At 40.2% G+C, this 19,612-nt stretch overlaps 1 protein-coding gene across 13 annotated transcripts in view; it reads right to left on the bottom strand.

Annotated features, from left to right (window-relative positions):
• The window catches only part of ACTR3B (actin related protein 3B), a 178,991-nt gene extending 161,608 nt beyond the window's left edge, over positions 1-17,383 (bottom strand). For 3 of the 13 annotated variants that reach the window (XM_064275103.1, XM_064275099.1, XM_064275105.1), the window contains exon 1: positions 17,280-17,370. In XM_064275103.1, coding sequence (XP_064131173.1) covers positions 17,280-17,323 — 44 coding nt within the window. In that variant the 5' untranslated portion in view covers positions 17,324-17,370. Of the gene's footprint in view, positions 1-3,525; positions 3,704-8,481; positions 8,643-17,279 lie in introns of those variants that run through there. The other 10 variants (XM_064275104.1, XM_064275102.1, XM_064275112.1 and 7 more) reach the window with 9 other exon arrangements.
• Positions 17,384-19,612: the final 2,229 nt, after the last annotated feature.

The raw sequence follows: 19,612 nt of genomic DNA, 5'->3' as shown, positions 1-19,612 counted from the left end.
AAAAGAAGAAAGGGCCAAAATCAAAGAATTATCCCTACCACTTGAACAAATAGAAAGAGAACAACAAAAGAAACCCACAGGCACCTGAAGAAAACAAATAATAAAAATTAGAGCTGAAATAAATGAAATAGAAAGCAGAAAAACAACTGAAAGAATTAACAAGACCAAAAGCTGGTTCTTTGAAAAAAATCAACAAAATTGATAAACCACCAGCCAAACTGACAAAAGAAAAACAGGAGAAGAAGCAAATAACCCAAATAAGAAATAAGATGGGCGATATTACAACAGATGCAACTGAAATTAAAAGAATCCTATCAGATTACTATGAAAAATTATACTTGAACAAATTTGAAAACCTAGAAGAAATGGATGAATTTCTAGAAACACACTACCTACCTAAACTAACACAAATAGAGGTAGAACAACTAAATAGACCCATAACAAAAGAAGAGACTGAAAAGGTAATCAAAAAACTCCAAAAAAAAAAAAAAAAGCCCTGGTCCGAACTGCTTCACTGCAGAGTTCTATCAAACTTTCAGAGAAGAGTTAACACCACTACTACTAAAGATATTTCAGAGCATAGAAAAGGACAGAATACTACCAAACTCATTCTATGAAGCCAGTATATCCCTGATACCAAAACCAGGTAAAGACACCACAAGAAAAGAAAATTATAGACCTATATCCCTCATGAATGTAGATGCAAAAATCCTCAACAAAATTCTAGCCAATAGAATTCAACAACATATCCAAAAAATAATTCACCATGACCAAGTGGGATTCATACCAGGTATGCAGGGATGGTTCAACATTAGAAAAACAATTAATGTAATCCATCACATAAATAAAACAAAAGACAAGAATGATACAATTCTATCAATTGATGCAGAAAAGGCATTTGACAAAGTTCAACACTCACTCATGATAAAAACTCTCAGCAAAATACAAATAGAAGGAAAATTCCTCAACATAATAAAGGGCATTTATACAAAGCCAACAGCCAACATCACCCTAAATGGAAAGAGCCTGAAAACATTCCCATTGAGATCAGGAACCAGACAAGGATGCACTTTATCACCACTCTTATTCAGTACTGTGCTGGAAGTCCTAGCCAGAGCAATTAGGCTAGATAAAGAAATAAAGGGCATCCAGATTGGCAAGGAAGAAGTCAACGTATCTCCATTTGCAGATGACATGATCTTATACACAGAAAACCCTAAGGAATCCTCCAGAAAACTACTGAAACTAATAGAAGAGTTCAGCAGACGATCAGGATACAAGACAAACATACAAAAATCAGTTGGATTCCTCTACACCAACAAAAAGAACATCGAAGAAGAAATCACCAAATCAATGCCATTTCCGGTAGCCCCCAAGAAAATAAAATACTTAGGAATAAATTTTACTAGAGATGTAAAAGACTTATACAAAGAAAACTACAGTACACTTCTGCAAGAAACCAAAAGAGACTTACATGAGTGGAAGAACATACCTTGCTCATGGATAGGAAGACTTATCATTATTAAAATGTCTATTCTACCAAAAGCAATCTATACATTTAATGCAATTCCGATCAAAATGCCAAGGACATTATTTAATGAGATGGAGAAACAAATTACCAATTACATATGGAAGGGAAAGAGGCCCCGGATAAGTAAAGCATTACTGAAAAAGAAGAACAAAGTGGGAGGCTTTACTCTACCTGATTTTAGAACCTATTATACCGCCACAGTAGTCAAAACAGCCTGGTACTGGTATAACAACAGATACGTGGACTAATGGAACAGAATTGAGAATCCAGACATAAATCCATCCACATATGAGCAGTTGATATTTGACAAAGGCCCCAAAACAGTTAAATGGGGAAAAGACAGTCTTTTTAACAAATGGTGCTGGTTTTACTAAATATCCATCTGCAAAAAAATGAAACAAGACCCATAGCTCACTCCATGCACAAAAACTCAAAATGGATCAAAGGCCTAAATATAAAATCTAAAACGATAAAGATCATGGAAGAAAAAATAGGGACAACGTTAACATCCCTAATACATGTCATAAACAGTATACAAAACATTGTAAAGAATGTAGAAGAAAAACTAGATACCTGGGAGCTCCTAAAAATCAAACACCTCACTTCACCAAAAGTGTAAAAAGACCACGTACAGGCTTGGAAAAAGTTTTTAGCTATGACATTTCTGATCAGTGCCTGATCTCTAAGATCTACATAATACTGCAAAAACTCAACTAAAAAAAGACAACCCAATTAAAAAATGGGCAAAAGGTATGAATAACACTTCACTAAAGAAGACATTCAGGTAGCTAACAGATATATGAGGAAATGTTCACGATCATTAGCCATTAGAGAAACGCAGATCAAAACTACAATCAGATTTCATCTTACTCCAACAAGGCCGGCATTAATCCAAAAATAAATGGTGGAGAGGCTGTGGACAGATTGGAAAACTTCTACACTGCTGGTAGGAATGTGAAATGGTACAACCACTTTGGAAATCGATTTGGCGCTTCCTTAAAAAGCTAGAAAAAGAACTACCATACGATCTAGCAATTCCACTCCTTCAAATACATCCTAGAGAAATAAGAGCCTTTACACGAACAGATATATGCACACCAATGTTTACTGCAGCACTGTTTACAATAACAAAAAGACGGAAGCAACCAAGGTGCCCATCAACAGATGAATGGATAAATTATGGTACATTCACACAGTGGAATACTACTCATTGATAAAGAACACTGAGGGATCTGTGAAACATTTCATAACATGGAGGAACCTGGAAGGCATTATGCTGAGTGGAATTAGTCAGTTGTAAAAGGACAAATATTGTATAAGACCACTAGTATAAGAACTTGAGAAATAGTTTAAACTGAGAAGAAAACATCCTTTTGTGGTTACAAGAGAGGGGAGGGAGGGAGGGAGGGTGAGAGGCATTCACTAATTAGATAGGAGATAAAAAAACTACTTTAGGTGAAGGGAAAGACAGCACACAATACAGGGGAGGTCAGCACAACTGGACTAAACCAAAAGCAAAGAAGTTTCCTGACTAAACTGAATACTTCAAAGGCCAGCATAGCAGGGACAGGGGTATGGGGACCATGGTTTCAGGGGACATCTAAGTCTACTGGCATAATAAAATCTGTTAAGAAAACATTCTGCATCCCACTTTGAAGAGTGGCATCTGGGGTCTTAAACGCTAGCAAGCAGCCATCTAAGATGCATCAATTGGTCTCAACCCACCTGGATCAAAGGAGAATGAAGAACACCAAGGACACAAGGCAATTACGAGCCCAAGAAACAGAAAGGGCCACATGAACCAGAGTCTACATCATCCTGAGACCAGAAGAACTAGATGGTGCCCAGCTACAACCGATGACTGCCCTGACAGGGAACACAACAGAGAACCCCTGAGTGAGCAGGAGAGTAGTGGGATGCAGACCCCAAATTCTCATAAGACCAGACTTAATGGTCTGAGACTAGAAAGACCCCAGTGGTCATGGCCCCCAAACCTTCTGTTGCCCCAGGACAGGAACCAATCCCGAAGCCAACTCTTCAGACATGGATTGGACTGGACAATGGGTTGGAGAGGGATGCTGGTGAGGAGTGAGCTTCTTGGATCAGGTGGACACTTGAGACTATGTTGGCACCTGCCTGGAGGGGCGATAAGAGGATGGAGGAGGTTAGAAGCTGGCAAAATGGACACAAAAGACAGAGTGGATGGAGAGAGCGGGCTGTTTCATTAGGATGAGAACAACTGGGAGTGTGTAGCAAGGTGTATATGGGTTTTTGTGTGAGAGACTGACTTGATTTGTGAACTTGCACTTAAAGCACAATAAAATTTAAAAAAAAAAAGTAAATGTCGGATTTCATTCTTCAATAACTTTCACTTATTTATTTAGTGACCATTTTATGTGTAAGGAGCCCTGGTGATGCACTGGTTACGCACTCTTAAGTGCTTGGTTAAGGCTGCTAACCAAAATGTTGGTGATTCGAACCCACCAGCCACTCTATGGGAGAAGGGTGTGGCAGTCTGCTTCCATGAAGATTACAGCCTAGGAAACCCAATGGGGCAGTTCTACTCTGTCATACAGGGTCACTATGAGTCGGAATCGACTCGACAGCAACAGTTTTTGGTTTAATGATCTGTACTTCTCCCACAAATTGTCCCTAAATCATTTTTCTACTAGAGTTTTAGTATCTTTGTACTAATCTGTATGAACTCTATTATACTGAGGGCATTAATGCTTGCTCTTTCATATATAATCTTAATTTTCCCAATTTGTTTGCCTTTCATTACACATTTTCTATAACTGCTTAAGTAGTTTAGGTGGTAAAATCTATCAATTATTTTCCTGAGTAATTTCCTTCATTATGTTTCTATTTTGAAAGTCCCTTTCTATACTAAAATTTAATATTGTTTTCTTTCAGTTTTACGTACATCATATATTTTATCCGAAATGGGAAGAGCCACATCAATCAAATCTTACCATACTGAATACACAAGCAATCAAAACCATTAACTTTTATGTAAAAAGCCCTTGGGTTTTTGCTTGTTTTAATACTACATTCCATAAGGATACCCGGCACGATGGTGGCAGGCATCATTCTCAAAATACATAAACTGCTTACAAACTGTCAGCCCACAATCTCAAATTCCAAGGCACCTTCCCTGCATCCTCTGGCCTCAGACCTTTTCTCACCTGAGAGTCAGGAAAGATATGCGTAAGCTATGGGAACAGTCAGCAGTGGCATAAAGTGATACCAATAGTCACACCTCTGCTTTTCAACAAATAGTATGTTCTGAAAGTTCAAAAATCAAAACAATATAAAAAGGTATCTATTAAGAAGTCTCACTCTCCCCCCGGTATCTATTAAAAAGTCTCACTCTCCCCCCATACCCGCCCCACTCTCTTGTCTGACTTCTACTCACCTCCTCTCCTTGTGTATCTCTCCAATGTTTTCTTCTGTAATACAAGGTATTCCCCCTAGCATCTTAAACAGTTCTTGTGCAAAGCCTCTTCCACTCTCGTTAAATACCACAATCTTTTAACAGCAGTAACGTGTAGGCTTTACAGTTCTGCAAAGTCGGGAGAACTAATCTGACTACCATCAACTAAACATAATGATATATAATTGAAATTCCTCCTACAAACAAGTGTCTTGAGCAGAAGGTGACGATGTAAGCTTAATTTATGTTCACAAGTGGAGAAGCTGTGTCTAAGAACAGCGTTTATCACACTCGACACTGCAGGGAGGTTCTTTTGAGACCCCTTTTAAGCCCAGTCTCCCACCCTACCCTTCAGCCACAGCAGCTCTATTCCCTCCTAAGACTGTTTTTTTAAAAATGTGACCTAAACTACATTTGAATATACTCTTGGTAAAAGTAAAATTGTTAGCAGATGTGCACTCCCCAACTGTTCACTGTAAATATACAATCACTTTTTAAAATGTTCCATAGGTTGCTGTATAGAAAAGGTTAGTCTCTGTTTACAGAATGGAGTTCAATACATATTCAGTATTAAGTATCCTATCCAGATTTAAATCTTTTTTTTTTTTGTCTATTTGATCTACCCATAAATTCTACATTACCTAGTATATCTGTCCATTTCTCCTTCAATCTGCAGCATTTTTGCTCTATGTATTTCAATGTCCTGTTATTTAATAAACACAAAATTATGAGTTATGGATTCTTTGTGGATTTTTGATCATTCTGAGGTGAACTGTGACTTCCAGGCGAGGACAGGGAAAAAAGAACAAAATTTTGGCGGGGAAAAGCTAAGAATCAGAGGTAACTGACATAGAACATGTAAGAAATCCAGCAGTGGCCAAAGCTGAGAACCAACTCAATATACATCAGAAGATTCTGAAACGGCCACATAAGCCGGAGACTCCATCAGCCTGAGACAGGAAGAACTAGACAGTGCCCAGCTACCACCAATGATGGCCCTGAGAGGGAACACAACAGGAATCCCTGACGGAGCAGGAGAAAAGTGGGGTGCAGATCTCAAATTCTAATAACAAGACCAGACTTAGTGGTCTGACTGAAACTGGAGGGACCCCAGAGGTCATGGTTCCCGGACTCTCGGTTAGCCCAAAACTAAATCATTCTCGAAGCCAACTCTTCAGACAAAGATTAGACTGCACTATAAGACATAAAATGATACCGGTGAGGACTGCGCTCCTTAGGTCAAATAGACACATGAGACTATGTGGGCAGCTCTTGTCCAGAGGCGAGATGAGAACGCAGAGGGGGACAGGCGCTGCTAGGATGGACACGGGAAATACGAGGTAGAGAGAAGGAGTAGGCTGTCACATTGTAGGGAGAGCAACTAGGGTCACATAACAAATGTGTGTATGTTTTTGTACGAGAAACTGACAAACTGTAAACTTTCACTTAAAGCACAACAACAACAAAAGATCCTTACAGGCTCAGGAACCAGGAGTTGCACTGGTACCTGTGGAACCGGGACTGAAGGGCCAAGGAGTTAAGTGTGTAGGGCCTAAAGCACGGAGGTCTAGGTGACAGCTATGGAGAAGCACTTAGATCTCTAGTTCCCCGCCCTGACCCCACACTGCTGGGTGACTGTTCCTCCCTGATCCCTGCATTTGTCTGCAGCTTCGCTCTCTGGAGGATTTAAGAACAGGAGTTTTGGAGCTACCATGAGTCGAAATCAACTCAACAGCAAATGGTACTGGTTTGGGATAAAAAGTCAACTGGCATAGATGAGTGTCTCAGTACTAGTTTGGATACTTTCTGAAAATAAACTGATTAACTGCGGGAATGCACACAAAATGCTAAGACATTCTTTCCCATGCCCTATTCCCTTCCCTCGTCAGCTCTCATAACACTAAAAGGTGAAAGTAGCTAATTCTCGGGAAGGACAAGAAAAAGTAGGGGGAACAGTACCCCAAGTGTTTTGTTCTAAGCCTTTTAGCACTATTTGGCTTTTTAAATTATTGTGTATATTATTCTGAAAATTTTTGAAATTTTTAATGAACTAGAAAATAAATAGAATAAACCGTCTGTTCCATTTAAAGTTTTTTGCCTTGCATTCAAATACTCCTGTTTTCTTTTTGTTTGCATTTGTTTGGCATATTTTTGCCCATCCTTATACTTTCTGGATGACTGTGACTTATATGTAAACAACATATAGTTTTAGTTTAGTAAAAACTTGGAATTTAGTTTTAAACTCAACACCAGATGCATCCATCCATGTGCAACACAGGTCTGACTCTTGTTTTAATTCATAGTCTATCCCTTGTTGATGTCCTTGTTTTGTTTTTCACTCAATAGTCTATTTTCTTAGTTGTTTTCCTTCCTTATAACTTGTATATCTCAAAGGTATGCAATGTCTGCTTTTAGTACTATAGTCTTCTCAATGTATCAAATCCATAAAAAGAAATAGTATCTTAATTACATATTATGAAAGAGGCGACAAGTAGCACAATCTCATTTCTCCACCACCAGCCCCAACTCTAATTCCTTAACATACTGACCCTTTCAGAAATCTTTTTATGGTCTATTACCATTGTTTTGTATTATTTAAATTTGAATCAGCATTTATTCAGTTATCACAACTGATATTTTGATAGTTCAACCTCTTCATTCATGGATTTCATCTTTCAGTAGGCTGGATTATTACTTGGCTGCAAGTAGCTTTTTCAGTGAGATTCAAGAACACTACGTGAGCTTCTGCACATTTCAAAATATCATTACTTTAATGACATCCCAATCCAATCCCACTGTGCCCACCCCCCCTTCACCCCCCCCCCCCACACACACATCAGTTCATTGCCTTCTGGCAAATTACACTGCTGGAAAGTTTGAGACTGAGCTGATTGGTTTTTTCCGTTAGAAAAATTTTAGAGTTTTTTTTTGAAAAAAAAATTGTTTTCCTGTTTAAGATCCTATTCTTTATCGTTCAGGTTTTGTAAGTTCACCAAGATATGACTCCATTCTAATGACTCTACTAAATTTCTTCCAGTTCAATGTGCCTTTACATCTATATAATTACATGGTCCTTTGTTTCAGAAAATTTTTCTTATTTCTGAATGTTTCTTCTCTTTCATTTATTCTATTCTCTTCTTCTAAAACACCAACTTGGACTACATTGGATCTCTCTGGCTCTCCCTCATAGCTTCCACTTGCTGCTAATCACTAAGCACTATTATTCCTTTACTCTTTCCCACGGTGTCTGTGTAATTTCCTCAAACTTACACTCTATGTAACTGTCTGAGATGTTAGCGTCTAACACGGATTTTGTTTCTGAATGACTTTATTTTTTCCTTCTATTTGCTCACACCTCACCTCCTGTTATTTTCCCTTTAATCATCCTGAATCAGTTTTTTGCTCTCATTTTATTGATCCCAAGTTCTCCTTAACTTTTTTGAAAGCCAGAGGTTCTTGTCTAAAATTCTACTGATTTCTGAAGTAACTATTCTTCCAAAGTGGATTTTTCACCTACTTTTGCTTGTCAGGTCCCTTCCCTTATCTTCTACACACAGGCCCAACGCTGGGTCCTTCCTGCCCATTACTCAGTTTTGAATGGGGAGAGTCCTTCCGAACCTGCTGTTTGCTCAAAAACAAATGACTCTTTTCCTTGCTTCCACAGGCACGGAATATCTAATCTCTGTGCAGTACTTGAGCTGTTCAGAGGAAGAAAAGGGAAAGAATTAGCTGGAACAGTAGGCAGCCAGAGGTCTCAATTTGGGTATACTTTCCCACTAATTCTAATAAATCCTTTGTTCTGGTGACACATTCAGTTCCAAAGCATGTGGGGGAAAAGGGTCAAAGAGGATATGGCCCATCTTAGACGTCAGCAATTCCCCCTCAGGTCATTCTCAGTGATTTTTCCCTTTAGGAAGCCAGTTCAAAGAAAATAAAGACGGTACACCAAAACCAAACCCATCGCCATTAAGTCAAATTCCATCTCAGTGCAACCTTATGGGACGGAGCAGAACTGCTGCATAGGGTTTCCAAGGCTGCAAATCTCTACAGAAGCAGACTGCCACATCCTTCTCCCACAGAGCAGCTAGTGGGTTCGAACAGCCAGTCTTTTGGCTAGCGGCCGAGGGCTTAACCACTGCACCACTGGGGCTCTTTCCAAAGACAGTATAACCACTAGAAAATACAGCATACCGGTGTGGTCCCTCTTTCAGCTCAGCATCTCCGGCAACTCTGTACCATGGATATGAGTTACTGCCAGAGTATGTATTCTTTGCCAGTGGCCTTTTCTTCCCTCTGTTCCCAGATCTCCAGTTAGCACTGTGAGTGGTGCCATTCAGAGACTTCTCATTTAAGCTCAGACACCTGCGACCAGCCAGAGATTTGCGGAACTGTCAAATCTCAGTATCCTCCCACAGTGGGTCCACACTTCACCGTAAGCCTCATAAAATGTGGTGTGAGTTGTAGCTATTTTCTTCTCTAGTTTTGGTTAGTTTTGTTAATTCTGGGAGGCTCAAAGAAGGAGTGTTAAATGAATGTAAATTTATACCATCATATGTCCAACAAAGTTTTAAAGAACTTTTAATATGAAAAAGATACATGATATATGGAAGAATCAATGCCATTAATACTTCAGAGTACTTTTCATAAGTGAAATTCTGTGGTGATTACAAGGGAGAAAGTACAGCAATTAATGTCTCTATATTCTGGCAACGCAGGTACAATACAACCACCAAAAAGTGGGGATAGAGGAAAACAGGCAGCACACACAAATGAAATGAGCTTTCTGATTACCTAGTTAGAAGCAGAAGAATTTTTTTTTTTTTTTTTCAAATTGGATGCTGGGAGGGAATGGGAGGAGAAGAGGAAATTACAGACTAATTTCAATGTGCTCTAGAGAGAACCAATAAAAAATAGCCACAAATAAAAGGCCTACATATAAAGGTAACCATTAGAACAAAGGAAACCCTGGTGGCATGGTGGTTAAGTGTTATAGCTGCTAACCAAGAGCACAGCAGTTCAAATCCACCAGGTGCTCCTTGGGAACTCTATGGGGCAGTTCTACTCTGTCCTGTAGGGCTGCTGTGAGTCGGAATTGACTCGATGGCCGTGGGTTTGCTTTGGTTTTGGCTATTGGAACAAAAATGCAATCCTTCATAAAATCCACCAAAAAAAAAAGGATTAATCAAATAAAATTGACTACATGGTAAAAAATTATATTAAAATATAATAAAATCAACAGATGAATGGATGAACAAAATGTGGTATGTACATACAATGGAATACGACTCAGGCAGTAGGAGAAATGAAGTCTTAATGCACGCCACAATATGGACGGAGCTTGAACGCATTACGCCGAGTGAAATAAGTCAATCACGAAAAGGCAAATATTTTATGACCTCACTTATACAAAAAGGCAAAGAAAAAAAAAAGCCAAATGTACAAAAGACAAAAAAAAAAATGTATAAAGAGATCAAAGTTTATTAGTGGTCACCAGGGATGGGAGAGAGGGGAAAATGGAGATTAACAGGGATGGAAAAATCACACTGATTAACAGCAGGGTTACACAGCCAATTTCTGTAACTGCTGTCAATAAGTTGTACACTTGCAAAAAGTTGAATTGGCAAAAGCTGTGTGACAGACATATTTACAATGACAAAAGACAGAGAGTAGCTGCTGAGGCTGCTTATGTACAACCAAAAACCTCATGGGATTTGATTCCTCAGTTTGGAGGTTTAGGGTCAAGGTTCTATGGGCCATCTGTAAATAGGCCTAATAATGTGTTTAGCACTTCTGTTCTATCTCCCAGTTCACTGGGTAGCACCTGGGGTAATAAAGCTTGCAAGCAGACATACAAGGCACAACAATTGGTGTCTATTCACCCGGAGCAACACAGTAAGGAGAGTCAGGTATTGGAGGAGGAAATGGAACGTGTGGCTAACTGTCTCCATGAACAATTGCCTCCTTTGCTGTGAGACCAGAAGAAATGGATGGTGCCTGGCTATCATTACTGAACATTTTGATCAAGGATCCTACAGCGGAATCCTGATCAAAAGGGGGAAAATACAGAAGTTTCAATTCTCATGGACTCCAGACTTTCTGGTGCCATGGAAGCTGGATAAACCCCTGAAACTACTGCCTTGAGATAATCTTTAAACCTTAAACCAGAAATATCTCTGAAGTCTTCTTAAAAACAATAGCCTAGCTTAACTAATAAAAAATGTCTGCCTTGACCATTATGCTCTTTTAAGAACTATCTGCTGTATTTTTACACAAATAACGTGCACTTTCTACATTTGTTTGCCAACTGCTCCCTCCCCCCATGAGGTATTTTTGTAACTGTGCCATGCTAATTTTTTTACAGCAACATATAAAGAAACTGGCATAGTGGTGCTTATGTAAAGACCTCATGGGGGAAGAAGCGGTTGGCAAACAAACATAGAGGGCATGCGTTATTTGTGTAAAAATATGGTATATGGAATCAAATTGACAACAGCAACTCAAAAGATTAGACAGGAAACTTTGGGGGCAATACGTTTATGTTAATGGGGAAGGAACAACTCAGAAAAGGAGAGTGAGAAGGTTGCACAACTCAAAGAATGTAATCAACGTCAATGAGTTATACATGTAGAAACTGTTGAATTGGTGTATGTTTTGCTGTGTATATTCTCAACAACAAAATGAGTACAACTTTACCATATAAATCAAATGATAAATTGATTTATATTTATATAAATCAATATGGTAAAACTTAGGCCAAATATATTCATATCAATAAATGTAAGTGGGCTTTGCTCGCCTATTTAAAGAAAACCTTTTCATGCGGCTAACGAAGCAAAACGCAACACTAAACGAGTTCTTGAGACAGGGCTAAAACAAACAATTCAGAAAGGATAGCAATAAAAGAATTGGGCAAATACATGCCAGGAAAACACAAAAAAAGAAATCAGGGACCACTTACGTAAAAAGAACGCTTCATAATGCTAAAACAACAACTCACATAAAGAAGCAAGTTATCAGCAGGGAGATGCCCGATAATGCGGCAAAAACTTTCATAAAGCAGAAACTACAGGAGACGTTATGGAAAAACACACCAATACCAGGAGACCCTTACATACTATTCTCAGTTCAAGTAGACCAAGTGAATCAAAAACTGGTAATACTATACTCACCAAACCAAAGCTACTGCCTATAGGACAGAGTAAAACTGTCCTACGGGGTTTCGAAGGCTATAATCTCTACGGAAGTAGGCTGCCACATCTTTGTCCCATGGAGCAGCTGGTGAGTTCCAACCACCAACCTTTCAGTTAGCAGCCAAATGCTTAACAACTGTGCCACCAGGGCTCCAGTAAGACTACAGAAGACCTAAATTACATAATTAACAAGACAGTTCATACAGTGAACGCTGAACTCACCAACAGAGAATATACTGCCTTTGCAAGTGTATACAAAACTGATAAGACCACAGCTCAGTAAAGTCCAAAGAAGAGAAATAATACAAATAGCACTCTCTGGCCATAGTGTAATAAAACCAGAAATTAAAAACAATAAGGTTCCTCTACTTAAAAATTCAAAATATGCTAGTACATAAATATTGAGTCAAGAGGTAAATTCAAAACTAAAATGCGGAAATTTCTTGAAAATAATGATAATGAAAAACCATGTCATAATCTAAAGGGTATCTATAACTAAAAACAATATCAGCAAAATGTTTATAGTATTTTATAGAAAAAATAAACTTAACACCAACTCAAAAACAAAAAACCAAAACAAGGGAAAGCAGGAAGAAAAACAAAGATAAAACCAGATATACATGAGTCAAAAAACAGAAAACTAATAGAGCTAAAAAACCCTAGAGCTGATACTTTAAAAAGGTCCGCAAACTAGACAAGGTATAGCTAAACCAAACCAGAAAATACGGGAGAAAACAAAAATACACAAGGCGGAAATTTTTTTTAAAGGCTATTTTTTTTTAAATCATGACTACACAAAAATCAAGAGACTACTATCTAAATACAATTGAAAATCTAGATGAAGCAGATTTTTTTTACACAGTACCACATACCAAAACTGACCCCAATAGAGAAAATCTAAACAAACATGAGAGAGATAGGGTGAATAGCATAAGAACTCTGCCACGAAAAAGCATTAAACTTAGACAGTGTCACAGGGGAATTCTGCCAAGACTTGAAAACCCAGATAATCCCAATGCTACTTAAAAACTACCCAATAATACTATTCCAGAGCATAGCAAAAGAAGGAAAACTTCTCTATTTGATAAAGTGTTAACACTGACCCCAAAACCTGACAAAGATCCACCAAAAAACAAAAACTATCAATCACTCTTATTTTTGCTTCAAAAATCTTAAAATATATTAAAGAAAATATTAACAAAAGAATCACACCTACACATTCAAAAATAAGGCATCGTGCCTAAGAAAACCCACTGCTGTCAAGTTGATTCCGACTCACAGCTACCCTATATGGAGGACAGAACAGAACTGACCCATAGGGTTTCCAAGGAGCTGCTGGTAGATTTTAACTGCCAACCTTTTGATTAGCAGCTGTAGCTCACCAAAGCTCTTAACCACTGTGCCACAAGTGCATCATGCCTAAGTGGGGTTTATTTCAGAACGTAAGAGTGGTACAATACAAGGAAATCCATGAATAAATCCATCATATTAAAAAGCTAGGAAAGAAAACTACACGTTCTACTGAATGATAAAGATACCTGAAAACAACCAACACCCATTCCTGTTGTAAATATTCCAAAAAATAGAAATTGATGGATACTTTCTTAATATTAGAAACCCTGGTGGTGTAGTGTTTAACAGCCACAGCTGCTAACCAAAAGGTCAGCAGTTCGAATCCACCAGGCACTCCCTGGAAACTCTATGAGGCAGTTCTACTCTGTTCTATAGAGTCGCTATGAGTCAGAATCAACTGGTGGCATTGGGTTTGGTTTTTTTTAGTTCTTTCTCAACATCATATATATGCATTTGTATATATACTCACTGCCGTTGAGTCGATTCTGACTCACAGCGACCCTATAGGACAGAGTAGAACTGCCCCATAGAGTTTCCAAGGAGCGCCTGGCAGATCTGAACTGCCAACCTCTTGGTTAGCAGCCATAGCACTTAACCAGTACGCCACCAGGGCTTCCTATGTGTATATATAGATATATTTATGTGCATATGTATGTGTAGATATGTTTCTGTATGTGTATGCATGCCTGTGTGTGTGTGTGCATGTGTATAACTCCATCCAAAAGCCAGCACCTTACTTATTGAGGAAATGACAAAAAGTCAGGAGCAAAAGACTAATGCCTGCAACTCTAATACCATTTAACACTGTTTTAGAGTGATGGGCCAATGCAGTGCATCAAGAAAAAACAATCAGAGTCCCAAGAAACAGAAACAAAGAAGTAAAACAATCTCTACTTGCCAATGACAAGATTATGTATCTGGAAAATCCGAAAGGTCAACAAGTTTGACAACAGGGAAGCTCCTCAGAGGCTCAGTTGCTGGGGAAATTACGAACTCCACTGGAAGAGGACTCTTGGAAGCTTGTACCTGGTCTCCTACAGAATTCACCCCACAGGCCCCTTCCCTTTGCTGATTTTTCTTCCTCTCCTTTCTCTGTAATAAATCTTAACCTTAAGCAACATGATATGCTGAGGCCTGTGAGTCTTCCTAGCAAATCATTACAAACAGAGGTCCTGGGGCTCTGGACATAGCCAAATATATGAAGAGCTTCTCAAAATAAAGAAAACTCACAAAAAAATAGGCAAGGGAAATGGACAGAAAAAAAAAATGCACACAGCTCTTAATCATAGGAAAAGATGCTCATCTTTCCACACTAGAGTATAAAAGTTCAAATTAAAACCACAGTGATATACCATTTCTTACCTCTTTCTTAAACTGGTAAAAATCAAATGTTAGTAGTTGGCAAATCTGGATGAAGAGTATATAGCAGGGCTTTTTTTGTACTCTTCTTGCAAATTTTCAGTAGATTTGAAATTATTTTCAAATTAAAAATGCAAAAATATTTTTAAAATATTCATTAAGAAAGTCTGATTAAGAGAAGTAAAACCGGTAGTGAAATATTCTTTAAATAGACAAGCTTTATCTTTGGGTCAAGGAGGTCATTCTTGGTCAATATTATCCTGACTCCCAGCACACTGTGCTCCCTGAGTTGGCTCTTATGGGTTATTAGAGGATGCTAGGCTAGCAGGATGAAATTTATTAGCTATTAAAAAAAAAAAAAAGTACTGTGTAAGACAGTCTATAAAATCACCCATGCCCACTAAGTATAATTCAAAGTGAATTTTTCCTTTTAGGATTTAGTACTAGAAAAAGCTTTTTCACCTGAGAAAGTTACTTCTCTTTCTTCCTGATGACAAGAATTACGTACCTGACAATGCCTCATGATATCAAACAGGAAGACTAAGGTCAAATGTGAGGCCCAATGACAGCAACACTGGCCTCAAGTTTAGGGGTGATCTCCCAGGCCCATTCTTTTCCTTGGTCCCTCTTATCTTTATCTACATTTTAACACTTTGTATTCTATTTTGAGGTAAAACTCAACCCAGAAAACAGTATTAGCTCTCTGGGAAATACAAGGGCTACTAGCATGATATTTTGAAGTTATTATCTCGGAGTGAGCAAAATGACATTTATCATTTACCTCAAAAGGTCAAAAATGAGCACCACACTTTAGATATTTATAAGAAGAATAATGAGTAAGGTCCCCAGCTTACAAATATTAAAGGTATTAAAAACTCTATGGGTATTACTTTAATGCTACCAGCAAGGAATGCTTTATATTTCAATTCCTTTTACAAGACTAAAAATAGAAAAACAAAATTCTAACGTGCAAATGTGGGAATAAAAACACTTTCATCTGTTGTCTCCACTCTTGATACAACCAGATTGGGGGTGGGGGGGGTGCGGGTTGAACACTGAGCTTAAGGAGTCAATGGAAATGAGTAAGGGAGCCAACAGTTTCTCCCAGAGGTTTCATTCTCCACAGTAATTCTGTCTAGTATTTCGGGCAGCAAAGTAACTCCTAAAATAGCGAGCCACAAAACTTCTGGTAAAACGTGTATTTCGAAAAGAACTAGCACAAGCAAAGAGGCAGTTTTTCCCAGTTTATAACCACCACTGGTAGCTCCAGCAGCAAAATGAAAGAAGGACTGGAAGGGGATGGGCTGTAGCAAACTGAAGACGACACCCCCACAAGGTTGTCAAGGAAACCAAAACCAAGTGGATTTTTCTACAGAAAAGATTCAAGGCTAAAGTGAACATGCCATGGAATATTTTGTGACCAAAGATGATTAAAATCCCTTCTTGAAAATCTTTAAGAGACTAAATTTAATTCCAGGCTATTATTAAGTACTTCATCCGTAATTTTTTTTTTCATTCATAAGGCTGGCAGGCAATCTTGAATCTCCAAACTACCAGCACGTATATTCAGCAATCACCTTCCTGAGATCACCTACGCTCGACCCACTGAAAGAACAGAACATTTCCTCAGTTCTCTGCTGCAGATCTTGACAACGTTAGAAGCAATCACAATGCAAAAAGTTAAAAAAAAAAAAAAAAAAAACTATCCCACAAACCACCTTTCCCAAATTTAGACTCTGTTTTTCAAAATGTGGTCTTTTTAACCACATCATTTTTAGGCTAAAAAGCTAATCTATGTAAAATGAAGCAAGCGCTAGCAAGAATTCACCCCCTCAACGAGCCATTTAACACTGGAGAAGAGCAGGGTGGACAGCAGAGGAACCCCAGGTTGGCAGGTCCGTGTAAATACCTGCATAAGCAGGTGTGCCGAGAGCAATAAAGTGCACCTGAGGGCACAGAGTGAGCGTCAATGAAGAGTGGCGGAGGCAGCAGTAACGTGCAAGGCGTGTGCAGTCTTTAATACCTAAATAAGGGGGTAGTCTGGCGACAGGGGGTGCAGAGTGGGGCTGCGCGTCCAGGGTGTCCACCCCGACCCGGCGCACTGGGGAAGGCGTGGGCGAACCGGGGCAGGTTCGTACGGGGCGCGGTGTCACCCCAGTTCTCCTCCCCCCTCACGGCGAGGGGCCTCTCCGCGTGGAGCTGGACAGACGCCCCACTAAAGGCAGGATATCCGAGGGAAAAGGGCGGCGCTGTGCAGGCTGAAGTCACGACCCCGCCGGGCCCGGCACGCGTGGCTGCAGGGCGCGAGACCCGGGGTCCGCGGCTGGATGCCAGGGTCCGGGGGCGCCGCGAGCGCCGAGGAGCAGGGACAGGGCGCCGGCGGCCGGGGGGTGCGGACGGCGCGGGCTCTTACCCGGTGCCACAGTCCACCACGCAGGGAGGCAGGGAGCACGCCATGCTCGGGAGCCAAGGGCGCGCCCCGCTGGGCCCCACCGGCGGGCGGCCCAAAGCACGCACCCGGCCACGCCGCCTCGCCTGCCCGCCCGCCCGCGGGGACGCCGCTCCGCCGCCCGGCCACGCCCCGCGGCGCAGAGCCCGGAGCCAGGATGCTCCGCGCGTACCACGTGACCCCCTCCGTCCGGGCCGAGCGCGGCGCGGGCACGCCCCACCGGCTCCCGGCGCCATCTTCAGTGCTGGCAGCGGGCTTCATTGCCCGCACATCCTGGGAGGGGAGGTGAACCCTGGGGCTGGAGAGATTGATGTTTATTTTTAACTGACTTAAAGTGAAGATGACCCTATTTTCGAGACCTGGCTTCTCTCATCCTTTAAGTCTCAGCTCAGATGTCACCTTCTCAGAGTTGTTCCTGAGCACTGTAACTAGGTTCTCTCCTCACACTTTATTCTCTAGCTCAGCAATGTGTTGCTTTCGTTCATAGCACTTAGAGGAAATCTTTTATATTTATTGATTTTCTAGTCTGTCTCCCCCCATTGTACCATCAGCTCCGATAGCGCAGAGCCAATGTATCTTATTCACCGTTGATTCCCTGGGGCTTAGCACAGTATTTCGTGCATACATAGGAAGAACCCAAATGTTTGTTGAATGAATAACTTCCACCATGAACAAAAAAATTTTTTTTTACTATTAGAATTATTACACCCAGCAGAACACTGGGCCCTTTCTTCTATAGAAGAAAAGTCTTTAAAGTATATGCATGGCCAACATTAAGAAATTAATGACTTTACGTTAACACCACACCACCTAGCCAAGATCATGACCCGAATATGTCTTCAAGTATCGAGATGAGATTATCATCCAAAAGTTCTGACCAAAACCAGGGGCCAAAGTAGACAAATATCTACCTACTATGTTATGAGGGTACTGAAAGTCCACCTTGCTTTATGCTTCCTCCTCTATCGTAACTTCTTGACATTAATTTTTTACGAACTTATTGGAGACATGTCATTTCATTTAGTTTTAACTAATGTTTAAAGCATTATGTTTATTTCCTAGGATCACTTCCAATATCATTCCTTTTTTTATCTAAAAGAATCAGCTAGAACTCAGACCTAGAACATTTTCAGGGTAACTGAAGAGTGAAGTAGATGATGAGAGAAAAGTGAAAGATTGGATGTGTGGAACAACACTAGTATAGGACCGAAGGTAGCAGACAGAAGATTAACTTCTACTTTGTGGTTTGCCAAGGCCTTACCCAGCTCCCACATTTTCACAGTAATGGCCAGAACATGGTAGATAAATGCTAGCATTGCAGACTGTTGGCTTGACACTACCATGTCTTTTATTTCATTCAGTCATTTAATGCATACAGGCGCCTGCTATGAGTCAGACGTTGTGTTAGACACTAAGCATGTGACAGTGAGCTGGATGCTCACAGTTTCAGCCCTCAAAACCTTGGCATCTAGTGAGGGGACATGACAGTGAACAGGCAATCGCAATACAATGTGGTAAGTGCTAAGTTAGGGCAAGTCTGGGGTGCCTGGAAAGCCATTAGAAGGGCATTAACCCTGACTTGACAGTCAGTGAAAGCTGCTCAGAGCAATGGTGAGAACAGGGAGTAGCTGGGTGAAGGAGAATGCAGAATGGGAGAGTGTTTCTGGATGAGAAACAGTATGTGCAAAAGCCAGGAAGGCCTCGAGGCCCGTCTATGGCCCAGTCTACTTTACCAGGGAAGAAACCTTGGTAGGAATTTGGTGCCAGCTGGTAAGCAACAGTGTGCTTTTGTGGGGAGCGTCCCCTTTGCATAGGACTTATTGGAAATATTGGCCAGTCAGCAGCTGTCAGAAACAAAAGATCAGGGGCTCTGATTTTAACTATTTCCTCTAGATACCAATAACCCTTGATCTATCATTTAAGATTTTTTTTTCCCATGGGGGCAACATAAAACCTAATCAAAAATGGCATAAGTAGTGAGGACATTTTATCCTCTCTTGTAATAGGAAATCCAATAATTCCAGGATAATTCAACAACTCAATGACATCTTCATGAACCTGTACATTCTGTCCTACTAGCCTCAGCAGGTTGGCCTTTGTCCTCAAGCTCGTCCCCTTCAAGTTAGGAGATGGCTGAGGCAGCTCCGTGTATCACAACCACGATGGACAAAGGCGGGTAAAAGAAATGACCCCTTTTGATTACCTTTCTAAGAGGGAGGGGAAGGGTTTATTGGAAGTCCCCCAGCAGCCTCCCTTCTTGTTTCATTAACCAGCCTTTGCCAAAACCAGTTATTTCA

The sequence above is a fragment of the Loxodonta africana genome, chromosome 22, assembly GCF_030014295.1.
Source record: "Loxodonta africana isolate mLoxAfr1 chromosome 22, mLoxAfr1.hap2, whole genome shotgun sequence".
Taxonomy (NCBI): domain Eukaryota; kingdom Metazoa; phylum Chordata; class Mammalia; order Proboscidea; family Elephantidae; genus Loxodonta; species Loxodonta africana.
Note: the sequence above shows the minus strand (reverse complement) of the source record. Positions and strands in the feature narration are given on the sequence as shown.